The sequence below is a fragment of the Amblyomma americanum genome, chromosome 3, assembly GCF_052857255.1.
Source record: "Amblyomma americanum isolate KBUSLIRL-KWMA chromosome 3, ASM5285725v1, whole genome shotgun sequence".
NCBI classification, from domain to species: Eukaryota; Metazoa; Arthropoda; class Arachnida; order Ixodida; family Ixodidae; genus Amblyomma; species Amblyomma americanum.
Window position 1 is genome coordinate 84,243,333 of NC_135499.1, and position 25,147 is coordinate 84,268,479.

Consider the following 25,147-nt stretch of genomic DNA (forward strand, 5'->3'; position numbering starts at 1 on the left):
CCTTTATGTTACACACCTAAATTCCAACTTTACAAGGATGTCCAGCATGGCGAAACATATAATGAGACCAAAGAACTAATTCTTCACAAGTGGGTTTTGTCACTGCAGTCTACGAAACAAATGCAAAGTCCTCTGAGATTTCTTCAAGGACATGCAGGGTGCCTCAGTCTACATTGTCAGTGCTAAAGTCTCTCCACGATGCCAGTAGCTTGTGTGCCCAACTTTCTGGTGTTTAGTCTCTTCCAGAAGTGTCAAAAAGCTAACTTACAGGGCTAAAAAGCCTCTTGGAGTGAGTACATCTGACAGAGCCTCTAGTTCCGTTCGCTTCTCTCTCTGGCATTTCGGCCTGATTCATTCCTCGCCATGCAAAGTGGATTGGTGTCCACAGAGGAGGCGACAGAACGCACTTCGTTTCCTCACCACCTTTCAGTCTGCCAGGATGGTAACACTGTGAGTTATCTCGTCATGCGCACCTCGTCACGCATAGTGCTGCCTCATATCCCTAGTAACACCAAACACTTGCGGTTTTCAGGTTTACCTGCGCGGTCGTCCAGTACAAGCGCTATCTGGACAGCACAGGTTCCACACGCCAAAAATACTGTCACTCTATCGTTCAGATGAGTTCAATTTATTTCCTAAATATATTCCAGCAGTGGTATTACCTTAAGGACGGAAAACCAAAAATCAGTACAATGAGTCGAACGATCATGACAAAACTTACGGGACGGTTACCACTGCGTAACCCCTGATTTAGCGACAATTGTCGCGGTATTTTTTTTACTAGTTATATGGACGTGAAGAATTTGAAAGCGACATGCGTGTGCGAACACCTAAAGGCCACTCTTTTCACTTTTTGACGCCCATACTTTTCATGTAGCACTTCTCGAACAGTGTTTGATGGCCATGAAGAAACTCTTGTGACTTGAACAGCAATGGCAGATATGTTCGAGGTACTGGGCCAGTGGCTGATTGCGAAAATAGGTATATGCAGATCTTTCTAAAAGCCGCTGTGGTAGTGAAATGAGTATTGATGGAGAATAATTATGATGTCGCAGATGTTGCAACTGGGTTCGGATTTAGTACGTCAGCGCGGAGAGTTCTAATGACACCATGAGCGATGTCAGTGCTACCCTCCTTCTCCTTCCTTAGCGATAACCACTCACCGTGTGTTAACCTTCGTTACCTTTTCAGTTTAGGCCAACTAGTACTACTGCTACAACACTGACACTTAGCCAAAGGTGTTTGTAGGCCTCTGTTCAAAAGGGCCGTTGTTTTCAAAGAGACGAATAAATGATTGCGGACGGCGAATTTTCAGTTACTCTACGAACACACGCTTCAGATTTTTCATGGAATGTCCAGAGCGGTCTTTTGGAAACGTTCCGTTTTGAATGCCAGAAGACGCGCAGCAAATCGCTTAACTTGGATTCCATGTTTGCTACTCAGCACACAGTATATACTTACGGGAGAGAATATGTTTAAAAAAAATTGTTATCTAGCTTTGCACTGGAAAAGTTTCCTTTTTATGCATTTTATTAATGCAAAGACCTAGTTATTATCTGTGAACTCAAGTAGTTATTGCAGTTTCGCCTAGGAGACATACGAGCAAAAGTAGCTCGCTTCAGGTCTTCTTGTGCGTTGTCTATCATATGTTCGTTTTATTATTGTTTAGGAAATGACTTACTTTTGACTCTGGCTTCCATTCAGCTTACATCGTTCTTAGTCAGGTTTAAATCATTAGCCATAGAAGAACTCAACATTAATCTCTCTATAGGCTTGCCTATCACCTGCCGTGACCGATTGCCTCAGAAATCTACAAACTTCATTCCGTGTTACTCCCCCACCCACTCCCATCCAGCTACCCTAGAGCTAAATCTTAATCCTTTGGAATGTACATTTCATTTTGCCGCGCTCGGAGACCTAAGCTAAAAACACCGCTCATGAGAGGTCTTGCGTAGTCCATATTCTCCTGATGGCTCTGTCAGATCACCTTGAATCCGCTTATCCACTGACAAGCTGAGCTCCTTAAAGTTTCCCACATTTGCTCCTTCCCAAACTCTCCTGCCAATCTTATGTGCATAAACGGTTTTCCCCGAGTCCCAGTGTAAGAAAAAGTTCCTCTCGTTAAGTGTGTTTCGTAAGCACAGACAGTGCGCCATTCCTGTTGCAGAAAAACTCACACGACCATCCAGTGACAAGCTTGCGTCTTGCTGCGGCTCGCTAGTGTAGTCCCAATCGACGTCTGTGCGCTGCAGCAAAACCGAGAACAATGGAACCCGTGCAGCAACGTCCTCGAGACCTCCAGCTTCGATGAGGAGCACTTTTGCTTTGCCGTCCGCCGACAACCGATTGGCGACGACGCACCCCGCGGAGCCTGCGCCCACTGGAATCACGATTAGAAATCACTATAGGCCGGCATCTACAAAACAGCAAAAAAAAAACAAATACTTATCAGGCGAGAAACAGAACCTTTCTCATCAGTTTATTGAATGTTGTTATTGGAGAGCGCGGTTTTACCAGAATTTTAAGAGGAAACCTTTTCCACGCTGTTTGAGTGGTAACATACCCGGTGTTTATAGAGAGACGTGCCACTAAATTATTACGCCAAACGCGAAACCAAGGCTGGGTGGCTATTTCATCGACCTTGAAGCTTTGACCAAGAATGAGATAAATTCTGTTACTAAAAGATAATAAATAGATATCTTCTTTAAGCCATGTTGCGTATGCGCAAAGAAAGAAAAGGTGTCAAGATAGCATGTTAAATGAAAAAAACAACATTATATGCCCCATTCATTTTACAGGAAATTCTAGTTAAACATACGCGAACATAATGAAAAGAGAATGTAAGCAGACTGTTAGAGAGTGATCACTTCATCCAGTTTCCATTTGTCACGCATACTTCCGGCTTCAAGCGACTGCTCAACTTCAGTAAGAATATTGCAGAGCACACTTCAGTGTCCTTCGAAACTTTCATGTCAGCGTTGCCGGTACCACAATTAAGATGATGAGATTTTCAAACTGACAATTATTTTGATAATTCGGCTTTAACTAAATGTGATAGGATACCTTGGATTGTTAAAATTGCATGCATAACCTCTAATTTCCGCAAGGTCAATTAGGGTACTTCAAAAATCTGCACTGCATGTCTCGTTAAGGATGTTAACGCCGTCAGTGCTTGGACTAGGGTTTGACTAAGTAAAGAGATATAATTGCTACTCGCGTTCATTAACAGAGCTACAAAACGTTCCGGCTTGCTTGTTATAAGCGCTGTCATTCCCACAAAACTTTTGGTTTGGTTTATGGGGATTTATCGTCCCAAAACGACTCAGGCAATGAGAGACGCCGTAGTGAAGGGCTCCGGAAATTTCGACCAACTGGGGTTCTTTAACATGCACTGACGCCGGACAGAACACAGGCTTCTAGAATTTCGCCTCCATCGAAATTCGACCACCGCGGGCGGGATCGAACCCGGGTCTTTCGGCTAGCAGCCGAGCGCCATAACCACTCAGCCACAGCGGGGGCTACAAAAACTACTAATATTTAGAATGATTCAATGATTTTCGTAACTGTTCACAATTTTTTGCAGTGCTGACGAGTGCTCAGGCTTTTCAGAAGGGTTAGTTTTACGGAAGCGTTGTTTTATTGTTTCCCGCATATTTTAAAGGGTGATTGTAGCATGAAAAGTGGCCATTAGTTCAAATCCTCACAAACGTAGCGCGACTCAAAAGGAGCTTTTTAATTGAACGTCCAAGTAGACCAGCAGCGCGCACCGGAGCGGAAGCGTCGTCTTCCTGGCTGCATCACGAGCACGGTACCCTTGCACCGTCGTCACGAGCCAAGTCATGCCGCTACGCCGCATTGCGGCGCTCACAGAATGTGAGCAATGTAGGACTGAATGTGACCAATGTAGGACTGAAGCGAGATGAACAATCAGACAGGAAGTTTTACTCATAAAAGCAAATGGAAGCAGGAGCCAAACAAATTGAGAAAGTAATTTTTTAGGATAATGAAACAGAATGGATTTATACCAAATTAACTCGAATACTTGAGCTAGAGCTACCTAAGGTGCGAGTAAAGCCAAAAGGGAAAAGACTCAAACGTAAGAGTTGGTGGGATGATGAGCTCAAAAGGGCGATAGAGAAACGTCTGGAAGTGTCCAGGGAACACAAATATTCCAAGAAGAGGGAGGAACCACAAGTTGATGTAGACAGAAAAGGGGATACCTTCATAAAGTGAAGAAGGGAAGCATCTCATGTGATGAATGAGAAAATTAGAAGAAAGGGTGCCCAATGGATGTCAAAAGTAAATAAAAAGGATAGAAAAGCAGCTAAAAAATTCTGGAAACATCTAAATGCAATGAGTAATAAGATTAGGCTAGAGCAAACATTTATTGTTGTAGATCAGGGTATCGACTAAAAGGGGATGAAGCAATGAAACACATAGGAACGACGATAGGAACAAGGAAAAGAAATGTTGCACATAATTTACCGAAGGATAGACCAGTTACGGCAATTGCTTCACTTGAGCAAAGAGAGTGGGAAAGGGCAGAGAAGAAGGTTCCTAGTGGCACCTCAACAGGACCAGATGGTATTCCGATTATGTTAATAAAGAAGATAGCATCAAAATCCAAGCAAATATTAATACAGGTAGTGAATAAAATGATAGTGGATGGCAAAGTCCCCGATGAATGGCGATTAAATAGAGTGAACATGATATATAAGGAAAAGGGGGACAAAGCTGACGTAACTACCGTCCCATAACAGTGACATCTGTGGTTTACAGGGTGGTGATCCAGATTATAAAGGACAGATTGAAGGCCTGGGTGGAGAACGAGGGGGTGCTAGGGGAGCTACAAAATGGGCTCCTGAAACAAAGGAGGTTGGAGGACAATCGGTTTTCATTGACGCAGTGTAAGAGATTGCTGAAAAGGAACACAGGCGCATATGGCTAGCAATTCTGGTTATTAGGGGCGCCTACGACAACGTTATTCAAGTGTATTTGTGGGACATACACGCACATTGGATGTTGAAGATGGAGCAATTAACTTTTGAAAGATATGTATAAAGGTAACAGAATGCTTATAAAATAAGAACAAAATATATATCAGAGCCTGTAGAGATACAGCGGTGGCTTAGGCAAGGATGTCCTCTGTCTCCTTTGTTGTTCATGTTGTACATGCAAGGGTTGGAGACCAAGATAGAGAGGAGAGGACTAGGCTTCAACCCTTCTTTTATCAAGCAAGGGGAATGGATTAAACAGTCATTACCGGGACTAATATACGCGGATGATTTAGTGCTAATGGCTGACAACAAGGAAGATTTACAGAAGTTGATAGACATATGTGGTACAGAGGGAGATAGTTTAGGTTTCAATTTTCGTAAGGAAAAATCTGCAGTCTGATATTTACTGATGAGGGCGGCTGCATAGAATACAAGAGTTCACGCTAGAAGTAGTGGATAAGTACAAGTCTCTTGGGGTGTGGATAAATAACGGTGCTGAGTACCTGCCAGAGCATGAAAAATATGTAATGAATAAAGCTAGTAGGAATGCAGACGTCATGTAAAATAGGGCACTGTGGAATTACAATAGGTATGAAGTGGTAAGCGGGATCGAGAAAGACGTGATGGTTCCTAGCCTGACTTTCGGTAATGCGCTCCTGTGCATGAGACCAGATGTTCAAGCAAGGTTAGAAATGAAAAAAAAAAACGCGACGTAGGGAGGCTGGCTTTGGGAAGACATGACAATACACCAAATCAGGCGGTACAGGGTGACATGGGATGGGCGTCGTTTGAGAGCAGAAAAGCTAGCAGTAAGCCAGCATTTGAGAAGCGGTTGAGAAAATTGGGGGAAAAGCAGTGGGCTTAGAAAGTGTTCAGATACGTGTACCTAAGGAATGTTGACACGATATTAAAAATGCAACTTGAAAATTGACAAGGAAATATCTGGACAGCATTAGAAGGCAAATAGCAATTATCGGTTAAGAAAAGGTTAAAGAAAAAGTGAGAGCTTTGTGGAAAACAGGGATGCTTACGAAATCGGCACTGGGAACATACAGCATATTTAAGCAGGAAATTGCCAAAGAAAATGTCTATGATAATTTTAGGGGAAGCTCTTTGTTGTTTGAGGCCAGGCCAGGAGTTTTGCGGACTAAGACATATAGAGTCAGGTACCACGAGATAGACACGTGCATTGCGTGCGGAGAGGAGCAAGAAACGGCTCAGCACCTGATACTTTTCTGTAAAGGGCTTCACCCTGCAGTGGAATGCAGCGGGACTGATTTATCCAAGGCGTTAGGGTTTAGGGACGGTGAAGTGAAAGTAGATTTTAAGCGGGTAGAAGTAACCAAGCGACGGTATCTGATTGGTGGCTAAAATCAAGACAAGAGTAAAATTTCATAAGTCATGGCTAGGTGGCTTGAGCCACCGCCCTATTTAAAAGGTTCAGCCTTATCCATCCATCCATCCATCCATCCATCCATCCATCCATCCATCCATCCATCCATCCATCCATCCATCCATCCATCCATCCATCCATCCATCCATCCATCCATCCATCCATCCATCCATCCATCCATCCATCCATCCATCCATCCATCCATCCATCCATCCATCCATCCATCCATCCATCCATCCATCCATCCATCCATCCATCCATCCATCCATCCATCCATCCATCCATACATACGTACGTACGTACGTACGTAAGTACGTACGTGCGTGCGTGCGTGCGTGCGTGCGTACATACATACATACATACATACATACATACATACATACATACATACATACATACATACATACATACATACATACATACATACATACATACATACTTACATACATACATCCATCCATCCATCCATCCGTCCGTCCGTCCGTCCGTCCGTCCGTCCATCCATCCATCCATCCATCCATCCATCCATCCATCCATCCATCCATCCATCCATCCATCCATCCATCCATCCATCCATCCATCCATCCATCCATCCATCCATCCATCCATCCATCCAATCGTCCGTCCGTCCGTTCGTCCCTCAGTCAGTCAGTCAGTCAGTCAGTCAGTCAGTCAGTCAGTCAGTCAGTCAGTCAGTCAGTCAGTCAGTCAGTCAGTCAGTCAGTCAGTCAGTCCATCCATCCATCCATGCAGTGCGGCATTGCCCCCCTCCTTTCAAGAGGCATCGCCTCGGTGCCTACGGCAAGTATGAAAAACAGTATGGAGGCACTGAAATTGTGAAGGCGCGTGTGGCGTCGGAACTGAATGTGAACCCCGGCAGGGGCTAACGGGTGTGATACGGTTTGATGCGAGAAACGTGGACAACATCAGACTTGGGTGGTCGAGAAGAGCGGGCAACTCCTTGCTGCAACCCTTCAGAGTTCAGCTCGCTGAATTGATGTAGCACCTCGTAAGGGCCGAAGTAGCGGCGCAGAAGCTTTCCAGAGCGCCCGCGCAAACCTATTGGGCTCCATACCCAGACGTGCTCGCCGAGTTTGTGAACCGCCTTCCTGTGGCAGAGGTTGTAACGCCGGACGTCAGTTTTCTGCAGCTGTCGAATCCGTAGTCAAGCAAGGTGGTGAGCGGCTTTTGCGTCATGAACGAATTGGTCAGCGCCCGTGACAATATAAGTCCACCGGCTCGCAAAACGTTTTCTCAGCAGATATATTGCTATCTAGGTGTCTTCTGCCAGTGATTGGGGGCGCTGCGAGCGCGCGAAGCGACCAGACGTACGGCGTATCGGCTCCTGTTATTTTCCCCAGGAACCGCGGAAGTTTTCGTGTGACCCCACCGAAACCGTCACTATCACCTTCCCAACATCGAGAGGAACCTGCTGGTCCTGGTCTTGAGAAGGTAGGCCCGAAACTGGCTGTTCTATGAAATTTTTTCATCATCGCCATGCCGCAGAATGCTAAGGCGACCACTACTCATCGCGGCTACGATCCCACTGCAATGGCGTGGGCTGAAATCGATATTCAACAACCCGAAGACAGGTCTCCACCGATTGAAGATGAAGGACTCTTTACGCTGATTTCTATGCGTAAGCGGACCCAGCGTTCCAAGACATCCAAGGACGGTACCACGATGGCGTCGCTCAAGCAAACACAGGAAGCTGGGCGCACCGGCCGCCTCTTCTCCGGCAGCGATCGCGCTGCGCTGCCACTGGATAACAAGACTGCTTTATGGCGCCCGAGACAGACGCCAAAAATGAGCTCAGGAGATATAATCGTGGTTCTCAAGCCAAGGCAAACCATGGACCTCAAGGCAATTTCCCAGCACGGCGAGTTGGGAGCGGCTATTGCTCAGTACGTGGGAGGAGACGCTGGCGCCGCGCTCAGCATATGGGCAGTCTGGACCCAGAACCTCGTCGTTTGTGGGACCCAAAACGTCGAAGCAGCCAATAAGCTGACTAAATACTTTGACCTCAAAACCGGAGCGGACTCCCATTCATTTCGGGGTCACGTGAAGCTTAATGTTACGTGTGCCGAGGAGTGATCGGGGTGCGGGCTGATGAGACGACGGCTATTCTCAAGAACAAGGTTAAGGGGCGCGAAGGTGAGATAGCCATTGTGCGCAATTGGCTAATAATTGGTTTTTGAGGAAAGGAAATGGCGCAGTATCTGGCTCATATATCGTTGGACACCTGAACAGCGCCGTAAGGGAAGGGATAAAGGAGGGAGTGAAAGAAGAAAGGAAGAAGAGGTGCCGTAGTGGAGGGCTCCGGAATAATTTCGACCACCTGGGGATCTTTAACGTGCACTGACATCGCACAGCACACGGGCGCCTTAGCGTTTTTCCTCCATAAAAACGCAGCCGCCGCGGTCGGGTTCCAGCCCGGGAACTCCGCATCAGTAGTCGAGCGCCCTAACCACTGAGCCAACGCGGCGGGTATGTGCGCAAACTGGGAAAATCAAATCTAGTGGTGCTCACCTTTGTGGACCGCAAGGTGCCGCGCTACGTGCACTACAATTGTGAATGCACACTTGTGCTCGAATACAAACGGACGATCTCTGCATGCTTCCGCTGCGGGACCATCGGCCACCGGGTTGACAGCTTCCCACACCCGGAGATCGGAAGGTGTGGAGTTTGCGGGCAACATGTAGGCGCCTCCGAGCAGGGTCTAAACGAACATGACTGTACCCTATGCTGCGTGATCTGGGGGCAAGCCCACCTGACTGGCTCCGCTGACTGCAAGGGCAAGTTTCGGCTTCTCCAACGACCGAGACCGCTAGCCCAGCAGCACCAAGGGGAACAACCAAACAAGTCAAGCAAGTCCCCTGGGAACAAGACGGGCAAGTCCGGCCAAGCTGCCAGGAAACAAGGCAGCAGGAAACAACCACCTCCCGCTTCGAAAAAGGCGAAATCTGGGACCGGTATCAAACCGCCAGCTTTCTAAGCCGGAGATTCCCCCCCCCCCCCCCCCCCTTGGCAACAGCCCAACTTCAAAATCAAAGGTAAGCAGCTGGGCGGGCGTCGCCTCTATTTCCTCTCTCTCCCCTTCCCCCCTCGAACTTGAGCTGAGAAAAGAGCTAGCGTTTCTCAAAAACCAGAACGCTCAGCTAGAATGCAAATTGAAGCACTAAAAAACGCTAGGGACGAGCCACCTTTCTCGGAAACAATGGAGGACGGCGTCTGCGTGCTCGAGCGTCGCTCCGTTGTCAGGTGCTCCGCTCACTGCAAATCTGGAAAGCCGCATCAAGGATATTGAGCAAAATGTGGCCGATCATATGACCCAACTGCCGGGGATTATTACACAAGTCATCCAAACACAAATGCAGCAGCTATTAACAACCATTACTCAGCAACTGACTGTGTCCGCTACGCAGCAAGTCACCAAAAACATTGAAGCCTGGATGCAGGCTAACCCAAAATTGCTTTGGCGGGCAGGACACGTAAGTAAAGTAGGCCGCTCATCCAAAATTTGCCACGAAACTATTGAGGAAGAAAATCAGGATAAACCGCTAGCTACCATGCAGGGACCCAGCGCAGTGGCTGGGGTGAGCCAGCCAGCCTCTAGCCTTCATCATGGCTTAGGGCACTAAGCGGACACCTCGTAAAATAAAACAGGAGCCTTTGGGCATAATACAATGGAATTGTAGAGGCATTCGCAACCGCGCGAAACGAGCACACCTACGCCTTTACCTTGAAACATTGGACTTTCACGCCGCCATTGTCGCGCTTCAAGAACCTGGGGAATTGGCCAAAATTTCTGGATACAACACTTTTCAGCGCGACCCATCAACCTGTATTCTTGTTCATAAGTCGTACACAGCACAGGAGGCAGATCTCGACATAGAGATAACATACTCTTACACTGTGGTCACCGTTTTACCTCTGCGACTCTCTGACCCCGCTGTACACATATTGAACATATACTGTCCGCCCAAGCTCCAACATATTACTTTCGCAGATATCTTCAGCCGGGCACTGAAGATAGCAGGTCGGGACCCATTTTTGATTGTGGGAGATTTCAATGCCGCCAGCCAATTATGGGGCTAAAAAAAAGGGGAGGCGAGAGGCAGAAAGCTAGCGGAGCTTATCTCTACGCTAGGCATCATCCTCCAGACCTACCCAGCGCATCCCACACGAATGGAAAACTCTGTGACTCGGGACACGTGTCTTGATCTCACACTTTCGAAACACACCCAACATGTGGAATGGAACAACACGGAAGAGACACTAGGCAGTGACCATTGCATCATTAACACACTTATTCACACGCGGCCCCTCAAAAGGTCGCTCACACAAGCTCGACTCCCAGACTGGCAGGCTTTCAGAAAGTCCCTGCCCTCAGCCAACCTGATTAAAGATGGATACGATAATTAGGCCCAAACACTTATGACAACACTAAAGCAACACGAAACACAGATTCAGACCACGGAAGACTGCCCGGCAGTAGAAAACCATCTACTACACATCTGGGAAGCCCGCTGCAGCCTCACCAAACGTTGGAAAAGACAGAAACATAACAGAATACTCAAGAAGCGCATCCTAGATCTCACTCACAAAGCAGCTCAGTATGCCTCCCAGCTTGCTGACGCCAACTGGATAGATCGCTGTAATACGGCTGCCAGATAGATTTCCGGCAAGAACACTTGGAGGCTTTTCCGCCGCCTTATAGACCCTGCGCAGACCCGGGGCGAAACACAGCGCCACTTACAACGAGCACTCCATAATTTCAAGGACAGCACAACACAACTTGCAGAGACACTCAGGGACAAGTATCTCTGCTGCAATCAGGACCCTCGCGGTCAGGAGTATCTTTACGCAGGCAAAGATAATCATGAGTTGGACCAATCGTTCCAATTATTTTATCTTAAGGCAGCCCTGACCAAAATGAGGAGAGGCACTGCGCCTGGACGGGACAAGGCACAGTTAAGCTGCTGGCTAATTTCCTTGACCAGGCGTATGACGCCCTTCTGAAATACATCAGCACTATACGGACGGGCGAGAACCCGCTCCCCCTTGATTGGAAAACACCTCTCGTAACCTTCATCCCCAAGGCGGGAAAGGAAATCAACACAGACAACTTGAGGCCTATCTCGCTCACCTCGTGTATGGGCAAGCTGGTGGAAACCATGGTGCGCGATAGGCTCTCCGAATACTTGGAACAACGAAACACATTTCCAGACAGTATGTTCGCCTTTCTCCCGCATAAGTCGGCACAGGACGTACTCCTCCAATTCAACAGAGACATAATACAACCAGTCGAACACCCACATAATGACAAGGTCGTCCTGGCCTTGGACTTGAAAGGAGCCTTCGACAACATCAAACACAGCGTCATACTGACACACCTCAATGAAACCAACTGTGGCCGCAACACTTTCAGGTGTGTCAAAGACTTCCTGACCAATCGAGCCGCACTAATCAGAATCCAAGAGGCAGAATTTGGTCCATATCAAATGGGTACGGGGGGGACACCACAAGGCGCGGTGCTATCCCCCTACTCTTTAATTTGGCGATGCTCCATCTCCCGGACCAGTTGAATGGTATCGAAGGCGTACGGCATGTGCTGTATGCCGATGATATTGCGATATGGGCCACAGAGGGAAACTTAGTCCGCATGGAAGAATGCCTGCAAAAAGCCGCTCACGTAGTGGATCACTATGGAAGGCACTGTGGTCTCCAATGCGCACCCAACAAGTCTGAATTTGTGCACCTTAGGGCATCTCCTAAGGACACAACCCAAATACATCTCTCCTTAACAATTGGCCCCATACACGAGAGATTCGAATACTCTGGCTCTTCATCCATAACCAATGAAGAGTAGACACCACATTGCACAAACTCCGCAAAGTTGGAGACCAAGTAGGCCGTGTGGTCCGTCGCGTCTCCAACAAGAGAAGGGATTTACGAAGCAGGGATGCCGTGCGACTGGCCCATGCTTTCGTAATCAGCCGAATCCTCTATTCGGTGCCTTATCTACACTTGCGGGAACACGACGAAGACAAAGTTGAGGTAATACTCCGCAAAATGATGAAGAGGGCGCTTGACATTCCTGTGTCCACCTCAAATGCGAGACTTCTTGCATTGAGAGTGGTAAACACTTTTCAGGAGCTCAAGGAATCCCATCTCACAAATCAATGCACGAGGCTAGCCCAAACGAAGTCGGGTCGGCACTTGCTAGCCCGTTTTCACATCCAACCAGATTTTCACATTCAGGAGCGGGTCCGAGTGCCCGAACTTTGGAGACGCGTCGTCAGAGTTCGACTCCTCCCCGCTAAGATGGACAAGGAGGATCATAGTGGTCGTCGTCAGGCTAGGGCCTTAGCGCACCACTATGGCAACAAACATGGTGTCTTTTACGTAGATGTAGCTGGGCCGACCCACGGGGGGCGGTACACGGCCGCGGTCATACATCAAGAAATACAGGCGGATAGGCTCTCCTTTCGAGCCCCAGCCACAACACAAGCTGAAGAGGTTGCCATCGCCCTAGCTGCTTCTGATTCAAAATAAAAAGCAATAACAGTCTCGCGTTTGGCATGTCGCAATTATGCTGGATAACTCTACTAGCTTAACGAATACTAAGGAACTGCAGCCGGGATACCGATCATACTTCCCGCTGCCTGGTTTGGACTCCAGGCCACCAGGGCCTAGCAGGAAACGAAGCTGCAGACGCGGCGGCACGAGCACTCATTCACCTGGCGTTCCCATTGGCTCATGAGCACCTGGAATCTGAAGGTAGCTGCTTACTCTCCTTCAAAGCTATCACATCCTATTATAAGGATAGGCATCGCCTCTACCCGGCCCCTGCAAAGGGATTGTGGAAATCAAACGAAGCCGTTCTAATCCGATTATTCACGAACAGAATGTTGTGCCCTGTAGTACTAAAACACTTCGATCCCGCGTTCACTGGCAGGTGCAGACACTGTGGGGGGGAGGTCGCTGACACCTGCCACATGATTTGGGCCTGCCAGCGCAACTCAGATCTCTCCCCCCACCCTAATCCTACCAGAGAGGAATGGGAGGCGGCCCTGCTTGGCTGTTCGGACCTTCCGGCCCGAAAGGCTTTGGTCAAGAGGGCTAAGCTGGCGGCTTCGACCAATGGGGTCCCGGAATAAGGACTCCACCCACTGCGGGGCTCTTTAGAGAGCCCCACCTCTTTCTTTCATTAAAGGCTTTTCACCACCACCACCAGTGATTGCCAGAAATTCGTGATGAGGTCGTGAACCACGTTATTGTTTGCTGAATAATTCCTCTTAGCATAATCATATATTACTTTCGCATTGTTATAAGATGGCTGGAGCAAGTTCGACTAACGTCGAGTAAAGGGGTGTAGGTTATAGCCGATAGACAATATTAGGGACAATATCAGAGGCTGTGGTTGACAAGTTTAGCATATGAAACTGCACTCGTGAGGCTAGAGTACTGGTTGATTATAGCTGAGTTAAACAAAAGTCGAAAGTAATGTTTTCGAAGTTTGAGAACTGAGAGCAGCAGTTAACTGTGTCTCGCGGTGTGCAAAGCTAGTTGATAGAAACCTTTAGCATAGCGCGTACCGCTACCGCTTATCGTCTACCGCACCCCACCATTGTACATGCGCAGGTCGCCCTGAGGGCGCCAGATGACGCCACATTCTCCTCAACAGCGTGCCCGCCTGCCACTTCGGGACCAACGAGCGCATGCTTGGTGGAGGGGGGGGGGGCGGTATTCCGTAAGTGGTAGCGGTACGCGCATTGCTAAAAGTATCTGATACCTAGAAAACACTCCGCGCATCTTATGTTCACTGCAAAAAAAGAGGAGTAGAGGGCGAAAGATAAAACGTGCATAATTTTATTTTTTATTAGTTAATAGTGCTTTGCATGCAATCTCGAGTACAGACGGAACGTGAATGTAAATGCTATTCGCATGCTCTGAGACTCCTCTCATGCGTGTTTTTGCGATTGCAAGGAAATGCGGAGCACTTTGCGTGGTGAACATTGCAGTGCTTTCTAAAGTAACATTCGGCCAGGTTCTGTAATCGGATGCGGCGTCGACGGCTTAGGAAACGTCACCGCGATGGCGAACTGTGCGTATATTGGTGAAAAAAACTAGGGTGTCGGTCCGCTAGCTCGAAACATCAGAAGGACTCATGGCGTTGTAATCAAGGAGCGAGTAGCCTGTTCATGTATGCTATAGCATGGAGAGCAGCGGGAGTAACCTTTCCTGTTCACTGCATGACTCAAGTTAAAAAGTGCGCTAGGCGCAGTGTGATTCTCAAATTCCTCAAGATTTTTTCAGTCGCACCTTGTAGGCGCGCTTACATCTTCAGTCATAAAAGCATTTGAACCTGTAAGCTTGGCGACCAGATTTATCTCGATTGATGGAATCCAGGCGGAGCCGATTTTACGTTGTTCCAGAATGTTGGAGTAACTTTGCACGTCGTATCTCAGAAGTTCGCTATCAGGTCTAAATTGAGCACGGCCTAAAGCGGCGGGCATTCTGGTCGTCGACCACCGAGTACGCTTGATGCTATGCCGCTGAGTAATTATGTTCTTTGTTGCCGCAAGTAGCCCAAATAAATAAATTTGTTTTGCTGTCTTCCTGCTCTTCAGACTGCAGTCTCCACTCTGTTAAATCTGGTGGAGGTGTTAACGGGTGTTCCTGTCGCCCTGCACCTCTGGGAGTCGCCCAAGCTACCCGGAGAAAGCCGCAGAAGCCGTCTCAACCGAAGACGAAGTACGAATCTCCCGTGGCCTCCAGAGGCGTTCACCTGAGTGCGAACTACTACCGGACCGCACGCGAGTAAGGAAGGAATGCTCAATTCCGGCGTCAACCATGCCTACGACAACCGCCCCCATTCTTCTGCACGAGCTCCGACTGCGGCGAACGTCCAGCGGTTCACTGGGCAAGGATCCAGAAGATTGGGTGGAACAGTTTGACCATGCCGCCGTGTTCAGCAGTTGAAATCACCAACCGAAAGTAAGCCACCTTTTCTTCGCCCTGGAATGACCAGCCTGAATTTGGTTCGAGAACCAGGACACTTCTCTGGTGACTTTGGAATCATTCAGGCGAGAGTTCCTGAAGGCATTCACAAGCATCGTCCGGAAATGAAGAGCCTAACTGGCTCTACAGTCTCGCATCCAGAACCCAAATCAGACAATAACGACATACGTAAAAAACATGAAGCGCCTTTTTCGACGTGTCGATCCAGAGATGACGGATGAGAATAAGGTTGAGCTTTTGATGGGTTGTGTTAGAGAGACATTTCAGTGGTCTTACCCTTAATCCACCGAAGACGGTCGCTGTATTGACCAGTGAATCAGCCACCTCAGAGCAAACCTTGAAATCACGAGCCCGTAATTTCCCTCAACAGCTCCAAGTGACCGAAACTACTCTCTCGGATGGCACAACATTCGGAGGCAACCTGCGGGATGATATCCACGATGTTGTGCGGCAAGAGCTCCGTCACCTGTTACCATCTTCGAAACAGCCTCAAGTAGAGACCCTGGAGGAAATCGTCCCCGAAGAAGTGGAGCATGCGCTTGGCTCCCCGTCATCGACGTCTGAGCTGAAGCTCCAACTTTGACCTACTCCACTGCAGTACGCAGCACTAAGCTCCAATGACACTCTAAGGCAGCCTCTTCGACGTGAATCAGCTGTTGCCGAACGCCGCTTCATGTTCCCACCCGCCCAGCCAACGAACACCGCTCAAGTCCCAGGAAATGCGGTGACTGGAGGACTTCACACAAACGCCCTCTGTGCTTCCGTTGCGGTGAAGCCGGTCATATTCTTCGTCACTGCCCATACCGGCGTAAAGCTCTTGATGTCTTTGCCGTTGACGCTCCAACACCGCGCTTCGGCAAACGTCCGCAAGAAATCAGCGAGTATCTGCGTCGACAGGAATATGGGCCAAAGCGCTTCTCACACTCACCATCGCCGTCATCCTCGCGTTTTGCGTCGCAACGCCGCAGCTTCGCAGCAGAGGTACAAGGAAAGTCTCTGAGCAAGTAGGATAAACTAAGGGCAGCAACCTCTGGAGGTGAAAGAAGCGACAGAAGAAGCGAAAGAAGATCCCCCAACTACCACGCCGTCTGAAGAGGCTGCCCCCGAAACGCCGACGCCGCATACAATGACAACCTCCACCACGATGCGAACCGAAGTTTAAAGGACGCCTCCCAGAAAAACACTCACAAGACGCCCTAACGATGATCCATATATTCGACGGCGTCTTCACCAACGCCAAGGACGACGTGCAGGCCAAGAGCCAGGATATCCGGTTTTGGAGTCGCCTGTAGACGGCCACGCAGTTATCGTTCTGGTAGATATATGAGCTACCTATTATGTGTTAAATAGAGCATTCACCATATAGCTGAGGAACGCCACGACCACTTAGAATGTATTATAAACAAAAACGTAGCATATGGACGGGACGAAGAAGGGCGAAAACAGGACGTTTGCTACACTTACAACTGAATAGAATGAGACGGTAAACCACGCCCCATCCCAGAGCAACAACACGCATGCCCATGACTTAAAACAAGGTAAAAATAAACTGGTAATCTTAAAACGTGAGGAAAACGAGCAAAAAAGAAAAGAGAAACAGCGGTAGATGATAAAAGGTGCAAAAAAACTCATGTGCGATTTAAAAACTTCAATTCATTCTCCATCAGATCCAAAGATGGAGTACTAATCCACGTGCCTTCCCTGCATATCGATATTTTCTGGGCTTCCAAAATTTCCCTGGCCAATTGGTCTTTACCACGCCCTACAATCTCAGTACGATTAAGCAGGGGAAAACAACCATTGCACTTATTGCAATGCTCTTGTACATGTTCCCCAGTTTGTTGGCGAAGTGAAGAGGCATGTTCGCCCAGCCTCACGTTTATACACCTCCCCGTCTACCCAATGTACGCAGACCGACAATGGAGAGGGAACTGATAAAGAATATCTGTTGCGCATGAGACATGCAGTTTTATATGTTTTGTTCCACAACCTGGTTCTCTTTCTCTCTCTCGATCTGCTAAAGCAAACATTGCCAGCTTGAGGGGCGTAGAAAACACTACAACCCCAAATTTCGCTGCCACTCTTTTCAAGTTGTGGGAGGGCCTGTGTACGTATGGCATAACCTCAAACTTCCTTTTCTTTTGTACACCTGGTGTGATATGTCGTAACAGGAGCTCTTGTTTTTCTTTTAGCAGTTTCGTCCTGAGAGCCTCTGCAACTGCCACAAGAAAATCGGCAGGGATGCCTGCTTCCTAAAGTCTCTGGACCTGAATGTCAAAACTTTTTCCCACTCTGTGAGGGCGTGACTATAGAAGTGCTGACCTAAAACACGTAGCTGCTATGCTTCGCTTCATAAGCTTCGAAGGGGAATAGTCGCAAGGCAGAAGCGCTTTTTTGGATCGAGGTTCGTGAGCCGAGCAAATTTTCACACCAGTATTAAAATACATTTGAATATCTAAAAACTGAATGGAATCATGAGCCGGTAGTTCAGTGGAGATGTTCAATAAATTCATGATCCCTTTGAAAGGAGTTAGGATCGAGTCTGCTACTAACAACAAGTCATCTCTAGGAGATAATTTGAGGACAACAAGAAAATCATCGATATATCTAAAAATACGCACAACGTGCTCGTCACTCAACTGAGACTAAAGCAATCGTCCAAACGTAACCAGTAAAATTTCACAAAGCACAGGGGTGACACTTCACCCAATGCAACTACTTCGCCAACAAACTGAGGAACACGTAGCAGAGCATTGCAAGAAGTGCAATGGTTGTTTTCCCCTGCTTAATCGTACTAATACTGTCGGGCATGGTAAAGACCTATCGGCTAGGGAACTCTTAGAAGCCCAGGAAATTTCGACTTACAGTGAAGGCACGTGCATTAGTACCCCATCTGTGTATCTGATGGAGAAGGAACTGAAGTTTTTAAAACGCACTTGAGTTTTCTTAGCACCTTTTATCATCTATCGCTCTTTCTCGTTTCTTTTTTGCTCTTTTTCCACACGTTTTAAGATTATCAGTTTGCTTTCACCTTGTTTTAAGTCATGCGCATGCGCGTTATTGCTCTGGGATGGGGTGTGGTTTACCGTCTCATTCTATTCAGTTGTAAGTGTAGCAACCGTCCTGTCCTTGCCCTTCTTCGTCCCGTCCATATGCTACGTTTTTGTTTATAATATGTCTGACCAACTGGCCCCTCAGTATACTCTGTTAAATTTCACTTAGGATGGCCTACAAATACGCACTGCATAATGATACAGTAATGTTCCCGCCACGTCATAGTGGGCATGGTTTACTAAACCAACATCAGGCGGTCATGAAGCCGCCGCGCTGGATGAGTCGTTATGAAGCTCGGCTGCTGAAACGAAAGACGCGGGTTCGATCCCGGCCACGGCGGTCGAATTTCGATGGAGGCGAAATTCTGGAGGCTGGTGTAGTCTGCGTTGTAAGTGCATGTTAAAAACACCAGGTAATCGAAATTTCTGCCCCCCTTCATTACGGAATCCCGCAAAGCCTGAGTTGCTTTAGGACGTTAAACTCCCACAAACAAAATCAGGCGGTCATCAACCTTCAATCCAAGCTCATGACGCTTTCGATGGACGAAGCCATCTATTCGATGACAATCATGAAGCGGCTTGTTTCCCGGAGTGTCCTGGATGAGCAAGTGAGCATCCCACCCCAGAGGTACCACAGATGCCAAGAACATGAATTCTCGTCTTTGCCTCGAGTCCTCGCTCTGGATGACACCACCCTCCTTTTAACAAGAAAGGAACACCTCCGGCGCCGCACACGTGCACTAATCCCTCCGTGTTCGGTAACCCTCCCCCGTGGTCTTACCTGTGTAGAGGAGATTGCGCTTCGGAGGATACGGGTCAGTGTTGCCCTAACTCTAGCTTTGACACGCAAGTGGCCGTATTTCAAAGATTTATATCCCCGACCCGGGTGTCCAGACTGCAAGATCAGAGACTGTGAGGCGGATATCCACCACCTGTTGTGGGACTGCCCGGCGCTGAAGCCGACGAGAATCCGGCACCTGGCGGCAGTTGGTCTCTCACCTGACAATCGGGATTCCTATAATGCCTGGACACAGGGTCCATGTCATTGTTCACTTCTTGATTTCTTCCGATCAGCCCAGCTTTTTTCATTTATTTAAGCATCTTGCTCATCTCTCATTTCATAGTTTTTATGCCCTGAGGCAATAAACATCGCTTCAAAAAAATGAATGCTCTCATCTAGACGAAAACGCAGGTGCTTCTAAAGTGAGGAATCGGCATCACAAGGGGCATTGCGCATTTCAGCAATGGCCAAGCTCAAGTGCTGCTGACGAACTTAAGCGAAGAATCCCGCACGTTATCAAAGGAACGACGATTGCATTCAACCATGAACTATCCGGCATTCGCGACTCCTTCGCTCCCTACGATCGACTCCCAGAATATTCACATAAGGAAGGTCACAAGCACGTCTTCGACATAAACGAAGCTGTGCCCCGAAAAAAACAAGACCTTATCCGCAAACCTGCTTCGAGGCTACAGTGAGTGCTTCTTGTCATTGCCGGAGGTCGAAGAACGCCGATTGCCAAGCATTACACTGAAGCCGAATAGCACGCCCGACCTTTCCGCGAGACCCCCTACCGTGTGTCGCCGAGAAAACAACCAGCCATCCGGAGCCAAGCGGACCATATGCTTCGCGACGACGCCATTCAGCGATCAAAGAACCCCTGGGTGACACTGGTTGTTCTAGTGAGAAAGACAGTTCACTTCGATTACCGCCTCATTAACTACATAACAAACAACGACATCTATTTCCTCCTTTTTGACGGCACACTGGACCGGCTCTGTAACGCTAAGTGTTTCTCATCGATGGGCCTTAAGAGCGGCTATTCGAAAATTTAGGTCGATGAAAGCGAGCACAGGGAGACCGCATTCATCACTACGGACTGGCTTTTCGTGGTCAAGGTGATGCCATTTGGTCTCTGTTCAGCACCAGTGACGTTTCAGCGAGGAATGGATAGAGTGCTGGGAGTCCTGAAGTGGCAAATTTGTCTGGTATATTTAGATGACGTCGTTGTCTTCGCATCGAACTATGAAGAACACCTGAAAAGGCTTCGAACAGCACCAGGGGCAATCAAGTCGAAAGGAGAGAAGTGCCACTTTGCCTATGAAGAGCGGCGGTTTCTAGGAAATCGTTTTCAAGGAGGGAGTACGCCCAGGCCCACAGGAAACCGCTTCATCGCAGTGTTTCCACCGTCGGCCGGTAAGAAAGCTCCGCGCAGATTCCTCGGACTGTGCGCGTATTACCGACGATTTGTCAAGAACTTTTCCCGCATCGCTTAGCCTCATGACCCAACTTACAAAGGCAGGAGTGGCATTTAAATGGTAAGCGCCGCAAGCAGAAGCCTTCCAATGACTTCAGCGTTGTTTACAGTCCCCAACAATCCCGGTACGCTTTGATGAAAGCACCGAGAGTGAAATTCATACAGACGCAAGCAGCCTGGGCCTAGGCGCCGTCCTCGTTCAGAAATGCAAAGGACAGGAGAAAGTAATCGAATACGCTAGCCGTTCCCTGTCAAACGCCGAGGTTAACTATTCTGCAACTCAGAGGCAGTGGCTTGCCATCATCGGGGCAATGATGAAATTCCTACCTTACTTGGACGGACGACCGTCCTAGGTTGTTGGCGATCGACCCGCACTGTGCTGGCTGGCCAGTGGAAATGCCCTTCCAGCCGCCTCACTCGATGGAGCCGACACGTGCTGGAGCTTGACGTCACCGTCGTTTACAAGTCCGGACGCAAGCACTCTGACGCCGACCGCCTGTCGCGATTGTATGAAAAACTTTTGCGCTGCTATTTTGCTCCTTACAAGGTTCTTAGTTGGGTAGGCAATCTTGACTATGAAGTCGTCCCTGAGGATATGATTGCAATTCAGCGACTCCGCGTACGACCATAAGTGTCCATGTCGTGCGTCTAAAGCCCTATTATGCGTTCTAAGGAACACTGTGTTTCGTCTCTCGGTGTTTATTGAGCAGAGTCCGTGTTACTTTTTTCTAGTCACCTAATTTGTTTCAAGCCATCTTCTGGATTCTTCTTCCAGAAAGCAGTAATACCGCGAAGCTTTGTATGGTTTGTTCATTCGTCTAGGTTCCCGCACACCAATTTATCGCTTTGTTTGGGATGCAAGATGCGACCAGAGTTATCTCCGTTGATCGCATCCAGGTGCAGCCTATTCTACATTGTTCCTGAATGTTGCAGTAACATTGCACGCTGTAGCTCAAAAGTTCACTATGAGGTTTAAATTGAGCGCGGCCGAGAGCGGCGGACATTCTGTTCGACGACCGCCGAGCACGCTTGTTGCTACGCCGCCGCCGAGTCACTCAGTTCTTTGCAGGCGCGTCACCCCAAATGAACTTTTGTTTAGAAGCCATTTTCGGTGTCTTCCTGCTCTCCGAACTGCAGTCACCACTACGACACAATACAACAAGGGCTGTTCAAAAAGTAACGCACAATGAAGTGTAACTCGGTAATGGTGAGCACCACAGAAACTAAATATTGTTGGTAGGGGGACTGAAGCGCTGGTTCTTTGGAAATACTACTGAATATTTTGTGCATCTCAATCACTGCATGGCAGTGATTTTTTTTTACACGTTGATGCGTTCGTGAATCTCTTGATGTTTGTCATTACAACCTCTTTCACATGCACAATGAACACGGAATCCTTTCAAACCTGTTTGCCGTGCAGATAAGTCTAAAATAATGCAAACAGATAAAATTTCATAGCCCTCTAAGATCGGATTATTTGATGAAAGTGTTGTGGAAAAGCTCCTCCAAAATTTGCCTATCATCACAAGCACTGCTCATGATTTGCACCCTCTCCCTTGTCAAGAGCATTGGGACCAAGTGCGCACAAATTTTTCTGTATTCCAATTCGTTGTGGCATTTGAAGGTCTACCTACGTACATGACCATGGAAGGGTTTGGAGTTTAAAATCATCACGTTCAAAAATGTAAGCCGTCGGAACGCATTTTTTCGATGCATTTTGTGGGGCCCATAGATTGCCAAGAGCTTGCACCGAAATGATATTTCTAAGTTTTTTGCGGAGTTGTGGAAGAATTCCATCACTGCACGCTGGCATTGTAGGGTGTTACATTGATCATCCATAATGGCTGACGTGAAAAAAGGGAATAAAATTTAGGTATGAATTAGAGTATCGAGCGCCAATTATTACTCCTAAAAATTTCATTTTGCTAGTGCCAATTGTTCAGCTTTGCTTTTTGACCAACCCTTCTTTATTTCTATTGTTTCCGTCAGACTGCGCCTGTGCTTCGGTACCCTTATAAATTATATAAAAAAAATATTAGGTTACCTCTGGGTGACGTACCTTGAAAAATCAACCATTAAGAACTTCATTGAGTTAGTATTTAACTTGGGAACAGCATGGTGCTTGCGGAAAGCTTCGAAACTCGCGTATCTGCAGATAGCCCAGTTTTAAATTGCGGTACTTGCGTTTTTAGTTCCTGCTGACTACATTTATTTAGTGTGGGATCAGTTATTGAAACTGCGCATGCTCAATGTTCGCTGAGCAGTCGTTTAGATCCTGAAGGGGGGCGAGTATAAAATTGCTGCCAGACTGCTTTCAAGGTTACTGCACTCTTTAATTGTGGTTAATCCATAATGCAGAAGCGAAGTTGCGTGCTACGGAATCGAGGTGTGTTAAAACAACTTTGCGCTTCTGAACGATTGACTTACCTACAATGTAATCGTAATCCTTTTCCAAGATGAGAGTATCGTACAGAATCGGGTCCGGTAATTCAAAGATGACTAGCACTGTTACAATATTCAGAAAGATGAGCAAGATATTTGGGACTAGGTGCATTGCAACTGAATCTGACCAGGAATAGATGCATCTGCAGCTGATGCATCTATTCCAGTTTTTAGGCGAGTGGCAGGCAACGTTTTCTTTGAATGTAGCAGTAAACTTTAATAGCGGCGCTGAATTTTAATGGCGGCATAAAAGACATCCGGTGTCGAGCCATTCAAATCGTGGCGAAAACCCGACAGTTGTATATTGTGTTTTATTCGTTTTTATATTTTAATTCCTGCAAGTGTCAATGGAAGAGACGCTTTAAAGAGCTGCGTGGTATAGGCACAAACGTCTGTGTGACGTCCGATTATAAATGACGAGCTTTCTACAGTTCTATTCTCCTAACTATAACACTTCCGGACAAGTCTATGTGCGACGCACACATTGCTGTCTTATATTTCCGACCGATGATCTAAAAAGAGAAAGACCAAACCGGCCGAAGTCGGTACAGTTTAGCAGTCTCCTTCGCTGCAACAACAGGGGAATTTGTCGCGCGTGCAGCACAGCTATGCGCCTCGTGGCCTCATAATTTATTTTGTCTTCGCGCCGGGTGAAAAACCTCGAATATGCCCCAGGCGCACAGGAAACGCCAGGTTATGGAGGACAAGCATTTTAATGGACTTAAATATCTCACGCAAGGCTAAGCATGAGAAAGTTCACTTTCGACACACTACAGAGCGGTCTAGCATCTCAATTTTCCACTTGCCGTTTTACTACAAAAATGGCTCATTGTCTGTTACATCTTCAAGGCTGGCTTAGCATTTTTAGAAGGTGTTAAAAGATAAAGGGCAACCAGTCAAAACAAATCAAAACACACACTTGAGCGGTTTATTGAGATAGGAAGTTATTATCACCCAGATTTGCACTGAAATGCGTCTCCATGACTGCTTTGTAGCGATAGCTACATTACGCTAGCATTTCGACCCTTCAGCGTGGCCGCCCCGTTGCCCGTGGCGGCGCCGTGGCTGGTCACGTGGTTGTTCACGTGGTGCGGAGCAGCTGGCGGCGCGCTGGCGAAGCCGATTGGGAGGGGGGGGGGGGGAGCCGAGAGATGGAGGGGAGAGAGTGAATCCGCGTCCTGGGATGAAGATGAAGAGGTACGCCCAGCGAAACGGAGCGGCGGCAGACTGACTTTGCAATTCGACTGAACAAGTTCCACTTGGCCAGCTGTAGCTATCGCGTGACTCCATGTTTAACCAAAGCTAAACTACAGCTATTTTTTTCCGACTCAGCGAACTTTGCCTCATCTGTATGTTGGTGATCTTGTGTTTAATGGTGTGTTATGGCTAATCACCTCATAAGTATCAGGTGCATAGTGATGACTTTCATTGGTTGTGAAGCTTTCATATATAAACGATGGAATGAGCAATTTGTGTGCCCGCAGCTTTAAATGCATCGCTGTCGTTTTTGAAGCCAAAGTGCAATCCGCTTTGCTTGGTTTTAAAACAACCATGGGAAAAACACGTCCACACTCAGTAGTATGTAACCCGTCTGAACGCCTTCTTACATGGTACACACTCTGTTATGCATGCGTAGCAATTGTTCTTCCAAAATGTACGCTTAAGCGACCAAAACATATGTTGCTGAACGCAGATGTTATTTGAGATAGTCACCGAACTACATTAAGAAGGCAGTTGTAATTATTGGAATGTGTGATTCATTTTGAAGCTAATCTTTAGCGTTTGTCTTTTTAGCTGCTGCACACAGTACTGGATCGGCCAACAGTGTCTTCAACTCTATGGCGTATTTATTTGTTCATGTGCTGCCTCAGGTGATTGTAAGACTTACCTCAGTCATGAAGATAGGTCCCTGGAAGCCAACCTGAGTGGGCTTCACTAACACATATTTTGTTATATCGGTGGTTGCTTAGCATTTTC

At 47.6% G+C, this 25,147-nt stretch overlaps 1 protein-coding gene across 1 annotated transcript in view; it reads right to left on the reverse strand.

Annotated features, from left to right (window-relative positions):
• Window positions 1-23,282, reverse strand: part of LOC144123868 (alcohol dehydrogenase [acceptor]-like) — a 90,724-nt gene extending 67,442 nt beyond the window's left edge. Inside the window, exons 1-2 of the mRNA XM_077656594.1 lie at window positions 23,156-23,282; window positions 2,178-2,380 (exon numbers count right to left, since the gene is read on the reverse strand). Coding sequence (XP_077512720.1) covers window positions 2,178-2,380; window positions 23,156-23,282 — 330 coding nt within the window. The remainder of the gene's footprint in view (window positions 1-2,177; window positions 2,381-23,155) is intronic.
• Window positions 23,283-25,147: the final 1,865 nt, after the last annotated feature.